This window comes from Bombus terrestris, chromosome 5 (genome assembly GCF_910591885.1).
Source record: "Bombus terrestris chromosome 5, iyBomTerr1.2, whole genome shotgun sequence".
Taxonomy (NCBI): domain Eukaryota; kingdom Metazoa; phylum Arthropoda; class Insecta; order Hymenoptera; family Apidae; genus Bombus; species Bombus terrestris.
In genome coordinates this window covers 4,578,104-4,598,325 of record NC_063273.1, presented here as the reverse complement: position 1 = coordinate 4,598,325, position 20,222 = coordinate 4,578,104, and the positions used below count along the sequence as shown (strand labels likewise).

The following is a 20,222-nucleotide window of genomic DNA, read 5'->3' as shown; positions in this document are numbered from 1 at the left end:
AACGTTTATAAAGGCGGGACGTTTGAATATCAAGGATCAAATCAGCGTGTAGTGAAAGGCCAAGTCAAAAAGTTCGAAGGCTCGTATCTGGCAAACACGAAATTGTAGAAACGTTTTCGCACTCGGCCGATGGTTTCTCTGTTCTTTTATAAGACATACATATATAAAAAAGAAGAGGAGCATGCAAATGCTCTGGTGAATCGTAGAACGTCATCACTTTGGAGTGATCTCTTTTCTATCTCCCTCCCTCCCTCCGTCCCGAAGGAACGGTACGAGAGTTCGTCGTGCAATAGGCGTATATTCTTGGCGCGACCTACCTTAAGTAAACTTACACTTTCGTTTAAGCGCCACCGTGCAACAGGAGGGGCGAAACGCAAGGAAACGAGCGGAGGTTTGGCGAAACACCGCCTCCGTTCTGTCGCGCGAGAATTGCAAGTGGCTCGTCGTCGTTTATCGCGACTTCCTCGTACTTTTTCCACCAGTTCACCGCGTGCCTTTCGCCTCTTTCCCGTTCTTCTCCTTCGTCTCTTTTCCTTCTTCTTTCCTTTCTCCCTTTCTCTCTCTTTCTCTCTCTCTCTCTCTCTCTCTCTCTCTCTCTCTTTCTATCTCTCTTTCTCTCTCATTCTCGCTCTATCTTCTATCTTTCTCGCATACGGTCTCGAACTTCAACATCACTGCCGATTTTTATGGCACTCGTCCCCTCGGTCTGTTCTCACTTCTTCTTCGAGCGAAGCAGTCGGCACCAGGATACGACTAGCGCGAGTGTGACATCCGAAGTTCGTGCTTCGTTGACGACAATCATGACGCATACGTGAGTGCATTTCGGTACATGCTCGATGATATACGCGGCATTCACGGGGTTCGGTACACGTGGATTGCCGTTCGTTTTTGTGAAGTTTATCTCGGTGGTGAATATATATATATATATATATATATATGCACATACATCGTGGGAAGGAACGAGGATGAATAGCGGTCGATTCGTAGGAATAACTCTAATGCTCGATAACAAGAAGAATGCAACGAGCAACGTAAATAAATTTCTGTAAAAGAAAATTATCTCGCGAGCTGTTCACGTACACGGTAATTAAGATCGCGTTCGCGACGCTTTTAAAGAAGATCGAAAACGACGATTTATCTGCGCGTACAGTCCAGAGAACTAAATATACGTATTCTTAGACCTGTCGAACGCACGATCAAGCAAAAAGAGAGCTGGTGTGTATTTCTGCGCCATGCGAGTTCGCGCCACACGACGCGATACTGCGTATTCGTGGCACGTGTAGTCGTGCATCGGCACTGCACGCCGCCCTTTTTCACGCGGGAACTAGCGAAACTTGTACACGAACCAGTTTTAATCATCCGATTTATCAATTGACGAGTCATGGATCACGTTGGTTATACTCAAACTGCACAAGCGCATCGGTATTATAGAAAAGTATCGTGTTTTTCTATGGGACGGGCAGATTTTGTTGGCAAATGGCTGCTTTTAAATTGTTCACAGATATCGGACAACGCATCGTCGCTGTGTAAAATTTTTCCGAATTTTTATCGGCGTTTGAATTATGGAATTGTCAAATTACAACTGATAACGACGCAACTGAACAAAAGCGACCACTAAAAGGCAATCGGTATTACGATAAACTAATCGAATATAAAAAGCGGGCCGTACTTGAAATACGTTTAACCAACATTTTTTCCGATATGCAAACATAATGTTCTATGCGTTTCGTTAATATACGAGTATTACCGCGAAACGAACGGGAGGCAAGGACGCGTGCGCCTAGCCACTTCCATAATAAACCTTTTCGCCATTAATTACGTCATCGAATTCACTATCACCGCGTCTCGTGGTTGGAAACGTCGAAACGGGTTGCCGAATGGTTCGGTGGTCACACAATCTCCGCTGATTCGGGTTATCGGACAGTCGCCTCCGGGGTCCTTATCGACGATCAACGGAACTCGCGGCGCCGCGTATCGACCGTTTTAACCGCGGCTCGTTAGCGCTTCTAAGTGCAGCCGTTCGATCTCGTAACCAAGAGGGTGGCGTGTTTCGATTTCGATTGTCGATCGAACGGAGCGCGAATCGTAGCCGTCTCGATTCGTCTCGCATCGAACGAACGTCGATCGTCAGTTTCGACTTAAGATTTAACGCGTGCACGCATATCGTAGTTAACGATCGATTACGATTGATCGGCGATCGATCAACGGTCGTGAGAATTTCGCTTTACTCTTTGCGAGTCAGGTTCCGTCATCTCGATCGAGATAACCTCGAATCTCCGTAGAAGAAGCTCGATTCGCGGACAAACGCAAAGAAGACGAAGATCGAGGGAAACGGCGATTCGATTACTGGCAAACTTCGAAGAAACCTTCGTATTTAATATAATCGTAACTTTCTACGCTCGTTACGTCACGCTTCGTTCCGGCAGCAGATCATCTGGCGGTGTGAGTCGGAGCATGTGTCCAACGAGACGATCCTGTGAGCTCGAAACGGACCAATCTGGCATTCGGTTGTTATCGGTGACCGATGGAAGCCGTGCATACCCGACGGGATACACAGATCGCGCTTACTCTCGGGCACATCGCGCGTACCGTCTTAGTACACGCGTACGACGCGGCTACGAACACGCGCGCGTTCCTCTCTGGCCTCTTTCCTTCGCACCCGCTCCCTGGAATTTCGGCAGTCGGTGACAGTGGCTTGACGAGGAAAGGTAATCAACCGGCCTTAACCGTTTCAGGTTTAACCAGATGTATCTCTCGTCACGGTGTGCATAGTAATCGTGTACATGTGTGCGCGTGTGTACGATAAAAACTTACGGGCATACGAAAAACTTCTCATTCATGTCTTCTGTTTCTTTGAGTTTACGATAGTGTAAACGCGTGTGTAGTGCACATGTAGGAGTACACGCGCGCAGTCGCGTCTATGTATAGGTGTTCTGTTGTGTTTTGTATTCCATCGACGCTTAGGCGCACTTCCCGCCTCGAGGTTCGCGCATGCGCGCTCCGCAGCGTCCCTTTGCACGTGGTCGTGCACACACGTAAGCTTGTTTTACGTGTTCCTTATTGTTATTACGAAATTATTAATCACGAAAGATGGAACGATAAGTTGGACACGCATCCTTCTACGTTCTTCTCTCTTTTCCGACACGCGTATCTCGTTTCACGCGTGCATACATTTTCTCGCTTATCGTCGATCGAGTCTACGAGACTGTAGCTATCGACGGGAGACTGAACCAAGACGTTTGCTTTTTTCTGTCTCGTTCGATAATGAAAACATAACTTATCTTCGATACCGATGACGTTCGGTCAGACGAAATAGCGTCGTTTCCGAAATTTCCATACGGTAAGAATCGTGTGCGCGTAACAGGCGCATGCGCGCTGCTCGACCGACCAGATCGGAATATTAATTCCGAATCCGTAATGAGAGCCGTTCAACGAATCGACCTTGTCTCGCGTATGAAAGTCGCCTGCGTTAATTTCTTTTTCCATTCCCTTTCCGGCTTATCTTTCGATCCGCTTCCCAACTCGGAAACAGATACGTGCCCCTCAGTGCATGTATAAAAACACCATTTTTATTTCTCCTACGAAACAAAAAGTCAATCGGATCGTTGTTCCTCGATCAGTCTTTTTCTTTCCACGATCGCGTTGAAAAACCCGTATAATAATTATCTTTCGCGTCCTCGTTCGCGAATAACCAGCAATTACAACGAGCAGAATGAAATCATTGCGGTGTCGCGCAAACAAGCCTATGATCATCGACGATCGCTTTATTATTATTTAGTGGCCGGTGTTTTTTCTGTTTCACAAATGTCTCGAATATTTCATCGATCGTCGTTCTATTCGATTTCCGCTTCGGCTCGTTCGGTAAGACATGTAAAACTATAGGAGAGAAGCGCCTGTTAATCACGTGTTAACGCTTAATGGTAAGCAAACACGATTCTACGTTTCTGTCTTTTCCCTGACCTGGGTAAGCTTTTCATGATGAGAGAGAAAAATGCATAGCGAGAAACGCGGAGAGACAAAGACGCGTAGGGTGGGTCGAGTGGCCTGCAAAAGGAATGTCGGATTTATTAGCCCGTTTTAGGTCTATTCCTGAAACACAGTCCATCGTCGATTTAGCGTTGTATCGCGAATAATGTTGGTAAATAAACGTGTGCGAAGAATCTGAAAGATAAGTCCCGTTGAACTTTGGCCTCAGCACGTGGCCTCGAGAAGAAGATCGCTTACTCGGCCACACGATTCGTAGGTACATACTACGTGTAGAATCGTTCATTGTATTACCGGTGCCTTTTCAGCGGTCGAGTCATTCACGTTGACGGTCCGAGTGAATGGGAGCTGGCCCACGAGTTTCGCCCTAATCAATTTCTCGAGAGGGGCAACGAGGCCCGCAGCGGAACTAAATAAGGGATTCGCAGTGCTAGTGTTCAAAAGACTTCTTCTTTCGCGAGTTTTTCATCGAACTTTTGATCTACATTGGCTTCCAAGCGAAGCTCGCCACTTTGCCTCGTACAAATTCGAAGATTTCCCTTCGTTGAATCAACGGAGCTTCGAAAAATCATCTGATAACTGGCTTCCGTTTTTTTTTTAATTTCTCGAGATAGAATTTCGATCTTGATTTTTAAAAACATCGACGAATCATCGAAACGAATCTCTGCCAGCTACTCCGGTAGCTGTTTTATTGTTATTGTTTACGCGGTACGCTTTTCGATTGGACCAGCGAAAAATTCGGATAAGTCGAATATCAAAGCACCGATATCGCGCCGATTGCAACGAGTACCAAATTACACGGCACCTTTGATATCGATTTCCTTAGAACAATCACGACGCGGAGAAAAACAAATAGTAATCGCGCTAATTACATTATCTAAACGAGATAGGAACAGATTTACTTGTACGATAATCAACTTTACATTTTGACTCACAACGAGTCGTGTGCTCGAGATAAACGACACTCTCACGCAGTTTAAAATACCTGTAACACGAGAAAATGTTTTGTCGATTAGTTATCGGTTATTGCGTTAACATCTCGTCGATTTATCTAATCGGCGATCGATCTCGATAGACGGGAAATTAAAAAGTTTCGTAAACACGGAAATCTTGAACAAGTGGCGATCGTTCGTTCGATCCTTCGATATTCTGGAAAAATAGATAATTTACCGATCGGTTGAATTTCAGATATCAGAGTTTTACGGCCTATCGAAGATGTAAAGTCGAAAGTTTCTTAGAGATACGATGTCCGTGAACACAGAGCTCGTTTTATTTTCCATGTCGATACTCCAGAAACACAGATAATTTAGTATTGTCGAGTATTTACGAAATTCCTAGTCGCAGATAAAAACGTCTTGACAACGCACGTTCAGATTTATTCGTTACGATAATGCATTAACTTTTATATCACCGATGATTACACGGAAACATGCAAATATTGGTACGATCGTCGTTTGATTTATCGGGCCAGAAAGCGATGCACGGACGTCCTCCATTCCGGTGTATACCCCGAAGTACATACTGCGGTTTGTTTCAATATTTATACACGATATCGACTCGCACCGCGCATATAATTTTCCATTCGACTATTATTCCAAGTGTCGAAGTTGCACGAGATAAGGCTGCAAAAGAGTTTCCTCTTTGCTCGGCTATCGACGATTCCTCGACATCAGAGAGTCGAATAAAAGTTTTCTCGAGACAATAATAACGGAAAAGTATATTGAAAAGTACGAGGCAACGAAATGATGTAATACCGCGGTGTTCGATATCGAAACGAATTCTGTACGAGAACGATAACGGCATTCGCAACTTGGATTCTACGAGTTGTTGCTCGATCGACCGCGTCTTCGTTAAAAAGAGCATCCTGTTACCGGTCGGTGATAATTAAAGCGAACGTTGCATGAAAATTCAATTGAAAACCTGACAATTTTCCAATTAGGCACAATATGCCGCTTAAATAGAATTGAACGAGCCCCTAACGAGGGCTTCTTTCCCGCCATCAAAACGAATAGTGTGTTTCCGCGGCGTTTCCAGGAAGACGCGTTGAATACAGTCGCAGCTATCGTCAAATCTACTTCGTTAGATCTTATTCGTTTGCAACGAATAAATAGATTATTTCTTCGGTTCCTCCTGGAATATTTGCATTTCCTGACGGGAACCACGTTTATTTGTATCGCGGTCGATGGTTTCGTGGTCAAAATTCCAAATAAAAGAATTTCTAACGCCAACTAGATACTCTTGAAAAATTATTTTGCAAGTTGGCAGAAGGGTAATCGTATTTCGGACAGTTTCGAATAATAAAACGATCGAATTCTCCGACTATATATATTTTATCTATATCTCGAGCAAGAGGCCAGTGAAAGCAACAAAACTTTTCAAACGCTGATTGGAAAAGTTTCGCGCCAGAATAGACGCATTCCAAGAAATATAACTACCCTAACGGAACTTTTACAATCGGTCAGACTGTCTGAAACAATCGTGGCTAGTAACGTCGTTTATGATTTTTAAATTACATCTTTCAAGGGATCCCGCTCTTCGTCTCGCTCTTTGCTTTAAACAGATGGAAATCAAAATTTAGAAAACTGACAATTACTGCGCGCGATAAGGCAATTTGTTTATGGAACAAAGCGATGAAAGAGGATTCGGCCAGACGATTCACCAGCTTGTCGTAGGTATTCGCTTCGTTTCGCCGTGGCGTACGTTGTCTACGACGGCGAAGAATGAACAACGCGGAGAAAAGAAAAAGACAGAATCCGATGCGTTTGATATCGAGCCAGGAACGAATTCTCGAATAAACGGGCCAGTGCATTGTGTCCAGTGCAACACGATAATGGCTATCTATCCGCTTTCCATCGATAATTGCTTCTTCTTGTTTTTGAAGCATCGATTGCTCGCCGATCGGTATCCTTTCGATTTCCTTTTCCGCGTCTCGCTCTTCCGACACAACTGCTCCAATGGGCCTTCTTTTTATATCGCTATTATTAGGCGAGCCTGCCTCTATTCTCAGAGCACGCGCCATGCAACCGGGGGATTATTTCGAGAAAATATCTTCGCCGGTGTCGCTTCGATATACCGTTGCTCGCTTCCGTGTATCCGGCTATTTTCTCGATGTTGGAGACGCTACTGGAAGACTTTTTCACTACAAAAGAAGAAACTGGATGTTTCTTCTCCGGTCCCTCGGAGCTTTCGAAATTGCGGTCCCTCGCATTTATAAATTCTCATCCTTAGTTAACTTCCCCAGGGATAAATATTTCCAGCCGCGTAGTTTATACGTAGCAGAGTGTTGAAACGCAGACGGCGATGATCGTTTTTCCAGATGTCGGCACTTTTCCTATGTGTTTGGATTTACAATTTTGTTATTATTAAAAGTAAATCGATATCGTTGCCGAGTCTCAAGATTCGGAAGTTGAATCTCTCAAACGATCCTCTGATTATCCGCAGAATCTTATCGGCGTATCTCAACTGTGTTTAGAGTGTCCGCTGAAACTGGTGTAACGTAAGCAAGCAACAAAGTAAATTTACTCTCAGGTACTGTGTAAATTGTAATATTAGCTGTTTAGAAAGTTAAATAGTCTTGTCGCAGCTTACAGGTGCTCGTTAAATTCAAATTTTGTGCAACTCGGCCTTAAGGACGATAAAAGCATCTACGACTAGCAAGCAACAGCTCTGCACGTTGTGCAAATAAGAAAACTGATCTCCACTTTGTTCGCTTTAATTTCTATAACACGGTCTCCAAATGAGAATGTTCATGTTCCCAGTTTGCTCGCCGCAGTAGATACTTAACATAACTTCGAATGTTTCTCTGGTCCACAGCTATCGATTAGACTGTAATCGTTGGAGTATGTCGATTACGTGTCTCGATCAGCCTGTACAGCTCAGACGTTGCAAATTCCAGGTATCATAGCGCAAAAAGTTGCTCTCCGACGTTGGCTATTTGAATTTTCGTAATACGTTCTGAGAACGTGGTTATCATCGACAGAAAATGCCTATTCTTAATTTCTTCGTAGTAGGTAATTAACCCTACAACGAGTGCCATTCTAGCTCGTAGTTATCAATTAATTAGAGCATCAATTATCACCGTTTCAATGGCAGCCTAACCGTTCGAAACCCTGAGCACACCCCAGTTGTTGCAGGACCGAGAGTCGATAAGCGTTCGATTTGGCTACGATTTCGTTGCCTTTCTAACAAAATTTCGACGACCGTTGGACAACGTTGCGATATCTGGCGCGTTCGGGTGATTTAAACGTTCGTAGGAAGCTGTAGAGAGAGAGTTAGCCGCGACTTACTAAAAATAAGCTCTCCCCTTATCAGCAGGCTGAGTTTACACAATCCTATTTGCACAATACTCGTCAAACCGTGCAACGATACGGCTTCGTCAGAGAACGTCGTTGTTACACGTGGACCAACGGGACCCTGGACCGTTTCATTTGGCGTTAACCAGCCAGTGTCGAAATCTCTGCTGCGTCCTCTTCTTCGTTTTCTTTCCTTCTGTCTTCTGGGCTAGATCGTAGCAGATTATCCGTGGTTATTCGTATTTATATCTGCTACGACCTTGTGTCCAACGACGACCAGAAGGAATAACGGGCGACAGGGACACTCAGGGGACGTTGATCCAAACCGTTTTCGGGGATTTTCCGATTGAAGTAATGTCGACGCTCGTACGAGAAATATTTTTATTTTGGATTTTTTTATTTGGAAATTTTTGTATTTTTTGTTTTGGATTCGATCGAGTCTTTGCTCCTATACGTATGTGTACGTTTATTACCATCGTATTGTTATCCGAATTAACGATGATTGCAATCCTATCGACGAGCTGGCAAACAAGATCGATCGAATCGAGAGATAATCCAAAGTATCGAATAATCGTCGCTTAGATCTTTTAGTCAAATACGCTAATACGAGAGGCAATCTTGCGTTTATCAAAATTTTGATAAGCTTATCCGGCGATTTCCTGCGGTAATTTCGACTCGAAAGCGGACTGCGATATTAATTCGTTACGATTATTGCCTCGGTGATTCTGTGATGCGTAACTTTTTCCATGATAGCTCGACTTTCGTGTGTTTAGGAAGCCGACAATCACGCGAAGATAACCGCGTTGTAATTTAGAAAGCAGTAGCGAACGAAGTAATTCCAAGAGAAATATTATTCGTCCGAAATATCGGAATTTATTTCCTTTCGTTCTTCCATCAACGATATCACGATGCTCTGAAAGATTTGTGAGCGTTGTAAGAGAGTACATAGTAAACACAGATTAAAACGATTTGCCATGTTTTCAGAGATGCGTTTTGTTTGATATGCAAACGACGCGAAATTGGCTAACATAGGCCGTATCTTATCATTCACAGAATACGGCATACAAACACGCCCGTTTATTAGAGCAGCGGGGTGTTCTCGGCCGATCAATTGTCCATGGTCCTACGTCGAACCATCGACGACAGACTATCCTTCGGTGTTTCGCGAACAACAGGCAGTCTCTAGGTGGACCATTTCTTGGTCAACTTCACAGCTTGTGTAGGAACGTTCCAAGTTAATCGACTCCTTTCAAATACTTCAGCCTTGTGTGAAAAGTTATATTTTTTCATGGTTAAATCCTAGATCCACGGTATGTAATGACATTTCATTTATTACTTTTATCTTCGTAAAGCTTCTATTTTTTAATAAAACATTTATGTCGATCCGTTTTTCCAAAATCTTATTAAAATTAATTTCAAGAATATGATTATTTATGCAATCGTGATTTTCATCGGCAACGATTAAAAAGCTCGAGGTTACTCTAACGAAGCACATGCTTCCAACGTTAAAGTTCATTCTCGGCTGAAGGTCGGTCAAGAACATTGAGAAAGGTCAAGGCCGGCCGAACATACCGAACAATCGGCACGTGACACGAACTATCAACCCGTTTGGGATCGGCATGGCCGATTGTTCGTGTGGCAATTTAACGAGCTGATTGCTCTTTTGCCCGTGGGATTGTACTTCGTGTATGTGGCCGTATCAGCTGTGAGAAATTTTCTCAGCAGAAACTTCGTCCTTAATCGAGTTCTTCGTTGCACGTTGGACATCACGGTCAATGATCGAAGTACGGGTGTCTTCGTTCCAATAAATCAGAATTAGTGCGATTCGCGTTGTTTTTGCTCGGCGTCACGTTTCAAGCGAGCTCTTCCTTTCGATTTCGTGTAGTGTCCCGTGGCTCGTTGAACGAACTTAAATGACGATTCTTTTTTCGATAATTGCTTGTGCTCGTTCCGTGTTGGTAAGTTAACATTATCGAGTCGCATCGCCCTTGACCTACCTCATACTAGTCGTAATCGTATCAAACTCGACCAACGTTACGAAACATGGCTGCTGATGAAACAATGAAAGACAGAAGTCTGGAACCGCACGAGGCTTGTTTTCTTCGACGATATCCGTCCGTAATTCTGCCCACTCGTCGGATGTTTATCAAGACGCCACTTTCTTCCTGATACCGGCCACTCTTAGCTACCATCGCCACGTTTACGACATATTGTACGCTACATAAAACTGGCTATAACATCTATGATTCACACAGACTGCTGAACAGTAGCACACTTCCAGTTGAAGATTCCAGTTGTCCGCGAGTGAAGCCAATCCGTGTCTAAACGCTTTTCCATTTCTTTCGCGATCCATCTCGTCGATCTCAACGTTCGCCTGTTAGAATGTGCGCTTTATAACTTTGTGCTCGTTATATCTCATTGACATCTTCGATATTACGACTCTTCGTTGGAGAGGGTTGGTTCGTCGTAAAGGAGAGAAAGGTCGCGGAAAGAAGGAAAGTCTCGTCGTCGATTCCTCTCTCGTCTCGCGGCTCCGCGTGCACGTGGATAATTTATAGGTATGATAATGCGCGCGTATTTACGTTATGTAGCAGCATGCACGACGAGTCGCAGCGAGGATCGAGCACGATGCGAACAAATACTTAATTAAGTTACACGCTGATACATAATGATATACAAATTACAAAACGTACGAACGTAGTCGTTTGCTTTTCGACCTTATCTTCGTCGCGTTCGCCTTCGTTTCGATTCATCTCTTTCTTTTTATTTTCACGATCTATCACGCTCTTTGCAACGGTCCATCCTCTGTTCCAGTCAACCGTGTACGATGATGGCGTCATTGGAGAATAAAGTGGATGAACAAGTCAACAAGGTACCGCAGCAGAATGGAGGCAATTGCAGGAACGAGGAACTGCAGCTGGAAGACGTTCAAGATAACAATAACGAGGTGAGTCGTACGGACCGTGCAAATGAAACGACAGGGGTCTGTTCATTCGGGACGAGCGACGTTACCGCTGTTAATCGTAGAATACGACACCTCGATGATCATATTCCCGACGTGGACCACACGTGGCCAATCGTTGACATTTCTTTCGAACGATTTCAATGACTAGCGTGACGCCCGGTTATTTTCATAAATTCTCCACTGTAAGAAAGCTAACAGGGAAGAAGCTTGAAGAAGATACGAGCTCTGAAAGGCAAGCTACGCGTAATATGATATTTAAAATTTGCCAACGTTATTCTACGATTTACGTATTCGTTTTCTCGAGAAGGGCGGTCAGCTTCGGTACAGCGTGCGCGAGAGAAAAGTTCCAACGATGCTGGAACAGTGGCGAAACTTGCGAAACGCGGAGCTGCTCCGATGCTCTGTAAAGAGATTAGCAACAATCGTCGGCGATATCGTTGCACGAGACTAAAAATACTGGCCGTAGTAATTCATAAATCGAGTTCTCTGTTAAAGTGAATCGGTATCAGCGTCACATGGCGCGGTCGCGGTCGCGGTCGTCGGTTCGATAACACGTCAGAGTTTTGGGTCACGCGCGGTCTAGCAAAACGCGAAAGTCGCCGGCTTGGACGGTTTAAGACGTTCTTTAGCCTTGATCTCGAGCACCTTGTGAATTTCCACGAATGACGGTGTTGAAACGTTCGTCGCTGGCCGTCCACCGAGCCACACGATCTTTCCTGCCTTCAACTTCCGAACCTCCTTCTTGTTTTTACAAATTGCCAGATGTTCTTTGTTGGCCCGTGAAAGTACCTTGGAAACTTGAAACGACGACCTAACGAAAATCGAGCCGCAAGAAACGGGAAACCGATCCTGCATCGTGTTTTAGCTCGTCTTTGCTTGCCTATTAGTATGGTAATCGAAGGAAAGTTTCAAGGAAACCACGAAACTTCTGATAGAAATACATTTTCATGCACGTGAAAACTTTTTGTCGTTGGTGTTGACAGAGCATCGAGGTGGAGATGGTGGTGCCACCGGATGGTGGATGGGGTTGGATGATCGTCGCAGCCTCCTTCATGTGCAACCTCTTCGTGGATGGCATCATTTTTAGCTTCGGTGTCTTTCTCAACGATATTTCCGAAGCTTTCGCAGTGTCGAAGGCGAGAGTGGCGCTGGTTGGTTCGTTGCAGTCTGGATTTTATCTTATGGCTGGTCAGTGACAAAAAAGAGCGTATAAATATAAATCATCCGATAGGCCGCGCGATAATTGAAAAATACATTTTGTATCGAACGTCGAATTAATTTTTCTTCTTGATTCTTTATGCTTTATTCCGTGACTTATCTCATTTATTTTTAAAGCATCTTCTTAATTAGCTGTCAACGTAATAGCTCCAAGTATAATTAGCTTTTTCCATACGTCGTATAACTTGATAGCAAAATTCCGATTACAACGCATTATAATACGACATTTCCCTTTTCAACGCGCAGCATCGTTGATTTTAACGATAAATTAATTTTGGATCGCTTGTGTTTTATTCGCAGGTCCATTCGTGTCAGCATTGGCCAACAGGTACGGTTTTCGTCTGGTAGCGATCCTTGGAAGCGTGATAAGTTGCAGCGCCTTTGTCCTGTCGTACTTCAGCACTTCTATCGAGTTCCTCTATATCTCTTACGGTGTGCTCGGTAAGTTCTTATCCTATGTACAGGGTAGAGCGTCCAACAGTGTACTTAAATATTACGTTTTGGCTCTTGGAAGCTGCGAATGTTGTTCAAATTTCAATTGTTGGACAAATTTGCACGATTTCGAGGCATTTGCATATTCTTCGACGCACTTTTGCCTTTGGTAACACCTACGTAACACCTTGGAAACTGCACAAACATTCGGGTACGTTCTTTCGGACATACCACCCTGTACACGCTTGTTCCGGACCAAGTTTCTACCGCCTGGACAGAAAAGTTTCCCTTTTATCCTGGTGTTCCATTTTGCATGCAAAGAACGTTGCCCTTTCGAGGCACGCGAACGACGTCACTTTCCATTCGTCGTGTTCTCGCGATCGAAATTTCTTGAATAAAAAGACAGGGAACGGGGAGGAACGGGTGCACTCAAAACTAACGTTAACTTTGATACTGAAATTATCGCAACTGGAGAATTCGTGAAAATTCCTTTCGTACGATAAAACGATGCACTCGACTAACGTTAATTTTCATATCCAAAGAAGCGGAACCTTTTGAAGTAAAAGGAAAGAGAAAAAAAATCGCTGTCGCGCGATTGTCGAAACGCGAGTCCCAAGTAGAGCAGCGACGATTTAAATAAAAAAATTCCATTCCGTGATTCATCGTCTCTATTTCTCCCGTTTCACGTGGTATTTGTGTCTTGCATTGTTAGGAGGTATCGGGGCAGGCCTGATTTACGTGCCGGCTGTCATAACTACCGGATTTTATTTTGAAAGATGGCGAGCGCTGGCTACCGGGATCGCGGTCTGCGGATCCGGAATCGGCGCTTTCATGCTCGCGCCTATCTCAGACATACTGGTGAAGCAATTCGGTTGGAGGGGCGCCTTGCTCTTCCAAGCAGGTAATCGATAAAACATCCGGTTGATCCACCTTTGATATCGTAACACCAGTCTTCGATTGAATAGCGGAGAATTTTTCTAAAATTCCTTAACAACGATATCATCGATTCGGTGATTTGTCAATAAGATATTATCGATGTTATCGTTTTGTGGCATGTTTGACAAGCGTCCCATTGTTTTGTCATTCGACACTCTCTTTTCGAGCAAACAGTGGAAACTTTAGCCTTGTATTTCCACAGAGCGTTGTTCAAACACTTACGCTTGCCCAATGTTATCGATGAAGTTTTCCACTCGTTTTAACGTTTCTTTATTTTTTATATTAGAAGTTGAAACACCAGTTTCAATCCAGGACTGATCGAAAGTTCCTATTCCGCGATATTAACCCGTTAACTGAGCAAACAAAAATCCCTTACGGGGTGCGTAGTTAAAATCAAGCAATGACTTGTATACGTGGTCAACGACGTAGTCAACTGATTAAAAAAAAATTATATATAGATATATAACAAACAAGTATTCTACGTTAGAACATTTCTACAACATTGCTTGAAATGTCATAGGAATGCTGTTAAATTGTGCCATTTTCGGTGCCATGTTCCGTCCATTGAAGTCAACGCGGATTAAGGTGAAATCCAGCCCGGAGAACGCGGGTTTAGAGGTAAAAAGCAGCTTGATGGCAAGGGGAGTGTCTACGGCGTCGTTGCATTGTATGCAACCAGAGAGAAGCGGTTTCTTTGGAACCAATAACAATACCGATTACCCAACGGCTGCTGAGTTGCTTGGAAGCAACCCCAACATAGTAAAGTAATGATTAAATGTCCATTTATTTTCAACTTTTCAAAAGTACTACGATCTTAAAGCTAGAAAAATTCCTTTATCTATGTACTTTGAAATTTTCACTCGAAATAAGAATTGCGATAGATTCGAAGGGAATACTCGGAGAAATAGAAATTGCCAACTTCGTACAAGTTTCGTTCGTAGAGATTACAGTCTCTTATTTAAGGCGTAAAACGTGCTGCGAGTTGCACGCTACGGTTAGAACGAAAGTAGCAGTTAAACGCGGTCGAACCAACACGATGAACAAGTCTTAAGTCGACAAACTTGTAAAGATAGAAGAAACGTTAAGCTACGAAGAAGAAAGAGGAAATGGACTGAGTTTCGGACAGTGGGTGCTGATTTGACAAACTTCTTATTGCAGCGCCTCCAAGTCGTTGCATTCTCTTCATAAGATTCACGCGGAGCTGCGAACTCTGGAAAGGAAGCTGAGTAGCTCGGAGAAGCGGCTGTCCGTGCCGATCTATCCAGAGTTGGACGTGAACATGGACGAGAAGATGGTCGAAGAGGAGAACAATCTCCTCGGTGGAGATGTGGAGAGACTGAATGGCAAAGTGCCCACGGTGAGCGTAAAACACTCATCTCGCGTTATTCTAACTTTTAAAGAGGCCAAAATGCGCGAACGTTTCTAACGTTCTACGTTGTTATCGATTGTCCGGGGGCCGAGTAAATAGAGGCAAATAAATAATTATTTATCGTGATGCAGAGCCAAGCTACCGCCTTGCATAAGCTGCGCGAGAATTCCAAAAGATGAACGATGTCTTACGATTCGTAGAAAAAGACGCAAATTGTAGAAAGATCAACAATTGGTTATGCTAGGATATTCGTAGCGATACATGTAGTTTGCGGACACTACTGAACTTTTATGGCATTTTTATGGCAGTTCCTGTGCCAGCAGAATTCATTTAGCCGCGATAACAGTACGTCCTGGTTAAGTGAGTAGAGGAAATTGTTGGCAGATTCGCAGGCATACGATCAGCGGCAGACGACTGCGCGCGGACTCGGACTGCAGCCAGAAATCGCTGAAGATGGGCAACAGGCGAAACCCATTCAGCAAGGATCCGCAGAGACCGTTCTACAGGGACGATATCTTTTACGGCGGTTCCCTGAACAGACTGCCGCATTACAAATCGCAGGTAAAGAACGCTACGAAATACCGTTGAATGCTTCGAGTTGGCTTGAAAACAGTAAATTTTTTTACGAATTACGCGAGTTTACGATGTCTCCAAATTGTAGCAGTAAATGATCGATTCATACATTTTTTAACCACCATTTGCGCAGCAATCGTCCGTTGGCTATCACATGTCTGTCACGCGTTTGCCTACTGCGACGGACGTCGCCGAAGAGGAGAGTGGAAGCTGTTACATCTGTCCAGAGAGCGTACGTCGAATCTTGACGACAATGCTCGATTTGAGTCTTCTCAAGAGTCCATCTTTCTTGATCCTGGCTATATCCGGTGGACTTACGATGATGGGCTTCTATACACCTTTTATGTACGTCCCAGGTATCGTATCACGTTTCATCAAATCGTTTCTTTCTCATCTTTAAAAGCTTCGAAAGCTGCCGACAAAAATATCCCATTTCCCCCCGTTATCTTCGCGGCATTTCGAAAATGTTGAATTCGCCAAAGAAGAGAGAAGAAAATTCGAAGGATATCGGTTCGATTTTATCCGACCGAGTGTCCCATTTTAAAAATCGACTGTGCGCCAAAAAGATGAAAGAAACCAGCGTGGTCGATTCTGTTCTGCAGATCGAGCCCAATTGGCAGGCATCGAGGCCTCGACAGCTATGTTTCTTGTCTCTGTGATCGGTATCGGCAACACCATTGGCCGTGTCGTGTGTGGATTGGCTAGCAGCTTGCCAGGAGTTAACGCGTTGGTCGTCAACAATATATTCATCAGCGCCGCTGGCCTTTTCACCATTTTCTCTGGATTATCCCTCAGCAAGGGCTACCAGTTCTTTTACGCTGCCGGTTTTGGCCTCAGCATATGTAAGTATATCGTGGTTACTAAGCTTGAAGATATCGTTTCCGGTGTTTCAAATCTGTAGATGTCGAGTTAAAATTTCTGTCGTTGCAGCTGTCTTCGCCTCGCTGCGATCGATCCTGGTGGTAGATCTCCTGGGACTAGAGAAACTGACCAACGCTTTCGGATTGCTTCTTTTGTTTCAAGGCGTGGCAGCTGCCGTAGGCGCGCCTCTAGCAGGTGATTAGAAAATATCGATTCTCATGCCCAGAGGGGATGTTACGCGACAATATATCGGAACGTTGTTGTGCAACAGCGATATAAATCACGAACATTCCATATTATTACACTTTACGATAGAGTGATCGATCGTGATACATTTGAATGTTGAATCAAAAGTCATCGGTAACTAATGCCGTTTCGATCATGTAATTAATTAGCATCGATCTCGAGACAAGATAGAGATCGCGGAATAAATTTCACGAGATACTTTCATAAATTGAGAATACAGATAAGATAAGACGACGATGGATAAGTAAACGCTTGAAAGTCGTCTAATCTATTTTTACAAGTGTAAACAATTTCGTATGTTTTAACGTGTTAATTAGTATCATACAATAAAAAGACGTATTGTTCCATTTGTTTAGGTATCTTTATGGATGCAACCGGAAGCTACGACGCCTCGTTTTACCTGTCTGGTAGCTTGATCTTTCTATCGGCTGTGATCTGTTACCCCTTGAAGAGAGTCAACGTGTGGGAGACTAAAAAGAACGGCGACAAATGCAGCGACGATCCATCCTAGTCCTGGTCGACGTCGAGCGCAAGACAGAACGCCGAAGACTGAAGTCTATCACGTATTCTCGTTGTCGGCCACCGTGTGTGTTTGTACATACTAACGCGTAAATAATTTATAACACGACTGCTCGAATCGATAATTAATCCGTGTGGTGGCAGCAGGACCAGCATGATCATCGCAGCTATGAGAACACGTGGCAAAGGGGCTCGTTCGTGTTCCAGCTTCGAACTCGGTCGATCTTTGCAACTAAAACGGTCTATCGAGACGTTCAGGCGAGTGCAGCAGACGATTCCATGCCGAGAGGAATACCGTCCAGAGTATAAAGATTCTGTCCAAATCTAAGGTCGAGCTTTGCATTCCCATGAAACGTCGGAGTGTTCTTTTCGTATTCCGAGTAGCGAACTCGTTGTCAGCTTTTACGCTGTTTCTAATCACCGATGTGCCTTCTCGTATCTTACAACGGATGGTTGGGAGTCGTGAGATATTTTCCTAGATCGTTCGATGACGGAAGATATGTGTTCGTTGTTACGTGCCTTGCGTTTTCATAAAGAGATCTTACTCGAAGGTTCCCACGTTATTCATTGGGATGCTTTATAATTGATAATTCGCCGATCTCCTGTTAATTTACAGGGATTGCAAGGATTTTAGAATGCAAGGGAAACGTTTGTATATCAACACACGCCTCCGGAAGAACAGATTATTGCTTTGCTCCTATGTACGTTCTATTTGATCCAGCTTCGCTTCTATACGATTCTATACTGTCAAAAATCTTATTTATAGCGCGATATCGTAAATACGATCGTATACACCTATTTCCTTATTGCGATGCTGCAGACGGGAATAATTACGCTGCTTTATCTATTGTACATCTTGCATCGTTTCGAGAGGAATGCGCATGGAACGTTTGTATCTCTAGGAAGATTGGCGCGCGAAGGCGAAGTGAATATTCTCGTTAAATCGATCGATCACGCCTTCCACTTCCGCGAATATCTTATAAAACGCGTTTCTATAATGAATAAGCAACACACTATTACACGCGAAGGCGTATGTACTTGCATAAACGAGTACACGTAATCTAGATAGATCGAGCATCCGTTCTGGTGCAATGCTATTTATAGAGTTAATTAATCACTAAACCGACATCCGGCAGCGTGGTTCCGGATGTTCGGCCCACCACTAGGTGTTTAAGGATTTGCTCAAAAATGAAATCCGTTCCTATTGTTCCTAATTAATTATCTACTCTAGCATTTTTCTTTGTGTTTCTTTTTTTGTTTTTGTTTCCTTAGAATTATTCGATGTGCTTCGTGACGATGTAGCGTTGCATCGTTCCGCGGAGGATTGATCATTTCATTACTTAAGAATTTATTTAACAGCGCCGCAAAAAATAACGTTCGTGGAAAAAGGTACAAAAATATTGTACCAAGTGTATCGCAGCAGATAAGAAACGTGTGAAAAAATTCAATCGCAGCTAGCATTTCGAAACACGGTGGAAAAATGCATAATCCGCTTTTAAACTAAAGACCATCTTACCTGTTACGATACACACCCCGTTTCCAATCTACGAAGTACGAACGAAAAGTCGATATTGTTCAGAGTGCGTACGACGCGCGCGATGCCAGTGATCCGAATCGAATACGCGATACAACCTACGATACGAAACAATCAGAAAAGAAAATATCCGAGAAGAAAAAAAACATGTATTTTCCCATCGCGATATTTTCCCAACTTTCTGAACTACCCTCTCTCTTTGCCAAACCGTTTTCTACACGAGCTTCGACATGTCGCATTAAAGAGCGACACGTGCCAAATGCGATATTCCATTAGACGGCGTAACGTTTGTTTCGATAGGTAATCGAGTCTCTGGAAATAAATTATACGAACTCGTTTTCAGACATATACTTGATCGCGTGTCACGAGGATGATCGCCGCGTGATACGCGTCGCATACTTGCTGATTGACAGCGAAACGATATTGTTACACAAATATGTAAATGTGTAATTAAATATCAAGACTATGAAAAGAAAAGAGATAAAAGACGAGGAACGCCTGAAACTTGAATTTTCCATGCGGTTCGCCCGCCCTGCCTTGTACGTTCCTTCTGTTCTGCCACTCCTACTGTCTCCAACGTACGACGCAACATCGCTCGTAAATGTTATAAATTATTTATCAGCGTGTATACGTACGATCGTTGAAATACGTACGTTTGTCGTATTTGATCGTATGCGTGGTTTTCCTGTTCTTTATTGCCAATTACGAGCTGCGAATCCGGGATAAAATTTATCACTTTTCATGTTACCTTTATTGCGCTCGATCCATATGTTTTGCGAAGCCATTCGTTAACGCAACTTGGAATTCTCTCTTTCTTCTCGTTTTAACAAGAGCGAGGATTCTCGACGACGTTGCCTTCTCCGTGAGTTCTTCGGTTTTACGATCCAGACCAAAAGACGATGAACTGTTTCAAGGGGACAGGTAACCTTTTTCGTCGTATACGAGAAGCGTTAAAGATCATCGGAGAATAGGACTCTTTCCTTAATGGTATTTTTTAATCTTCAATCTCTTTTTTCTCTTCTGCCCTGTATTTTCTTCGTTTCTAAAAAATATTTTTTAGCAGATACGTATGTACCTGGAACACGGCGAAGTACTATCACGTTATAAGGCAGAGCAGAGTTTCGCGTGCACGAGATCGATATTATCCTCATCAGTGCGTGTTAGAATCCATAACGAAGCGGCAGTGATACGAAACAACGCGCCCAAACTATCTGCCGGAGAAACAGATAATTCTCGCTGGCCAAACCAACCAGAGAATTTCCTAATCTTCTAACGAATCGGCCAAATTGAAAA

General features: G+C 43.7%; 1 protein-coding gene across 9 annotated transcripts; it reads left to right on the top strand.

The window, feature by feature from the left end:
* Nucleotides 1-289: 289 nt before the first annotated feature.
* On the top strand, nucleotides 290-19,424 carry LOC100647965 (monocarboxylate transporter 12-B). 9 transcript variants are annotated; one of them, XM_048405749.1, is made up of 13 exons: nucleotides 4,215-8,627; nucleotides 9,330-9,586; nucleotides 11,091-11,223; nucleotides 12,225-12,429; nucleotides 12,760-12,900; nucleotides 13,604-13,792; nucleotides 14,348-14,591; nucleotides 14,986-15,184; nucleotides 15,581-15,757; nucleotides 15,903-16,125; nucleotides 16,372-16,611; nucleotides 16,700-16,825; nucleotides 17,233-19,424. In XM_048405749.1, exons 3-13 carry the CDS (start codon nucleotides 11,104-11,106, stop codon nucleotides 17,385-17,387), a joined length of 2,019 nt encoding a protein of 672 aa, XP_048261706.1. In that variant the 5' UTR covers nucleotides 4,215-8,627; nucleotides 9,330-9,586; nucleotides 11,091-11,103; the 3' UTR covers nucleotides 17,388-19,424. The 9 variants fall into 9 exon arrangements, with proteins under 9 accessions (XP_048261709.1, XP_048261708.1, XP_048261707.1 ...); XM_012308817.3 differs by lacking the exons at nucleotides 4,215-8,627; nucleotides 9,330-9,586 and adding an exon at nucleotides 296-811; XM_020863058.2 differs by lacking the exons at nucleotides 4,215-8,627; nucleotides 9,330-9,586 and adding an exon at nucleotides 296-1,031.
* Nucleotides 19,425-20,222: the final 798 nt, after the last annotated feature.

Coding starts and splice junctions, on each gene's coding strand:
- LOC100647965 (XM_012308817.3), top strand. CDS start 687: ATGGCACTCGTCCCCTCGGTCTGTTCTCACTTCTTCTTCGAGCGAAGC. Junction 15,185..15,580: donor TGAATGGCAAAGTGCCCACG/GTGAGCGTAAAA, acceptor AATTGTTGGCAG/ATTCGCAGGCATACGATCAG. Junction 15,758..15,902: donor TGCCGCATTACAAATCGCAG/GTAAAGAACGCT, acceptor CCATTTGCGCAG/CAATCGTCCGTTGGCTATCA.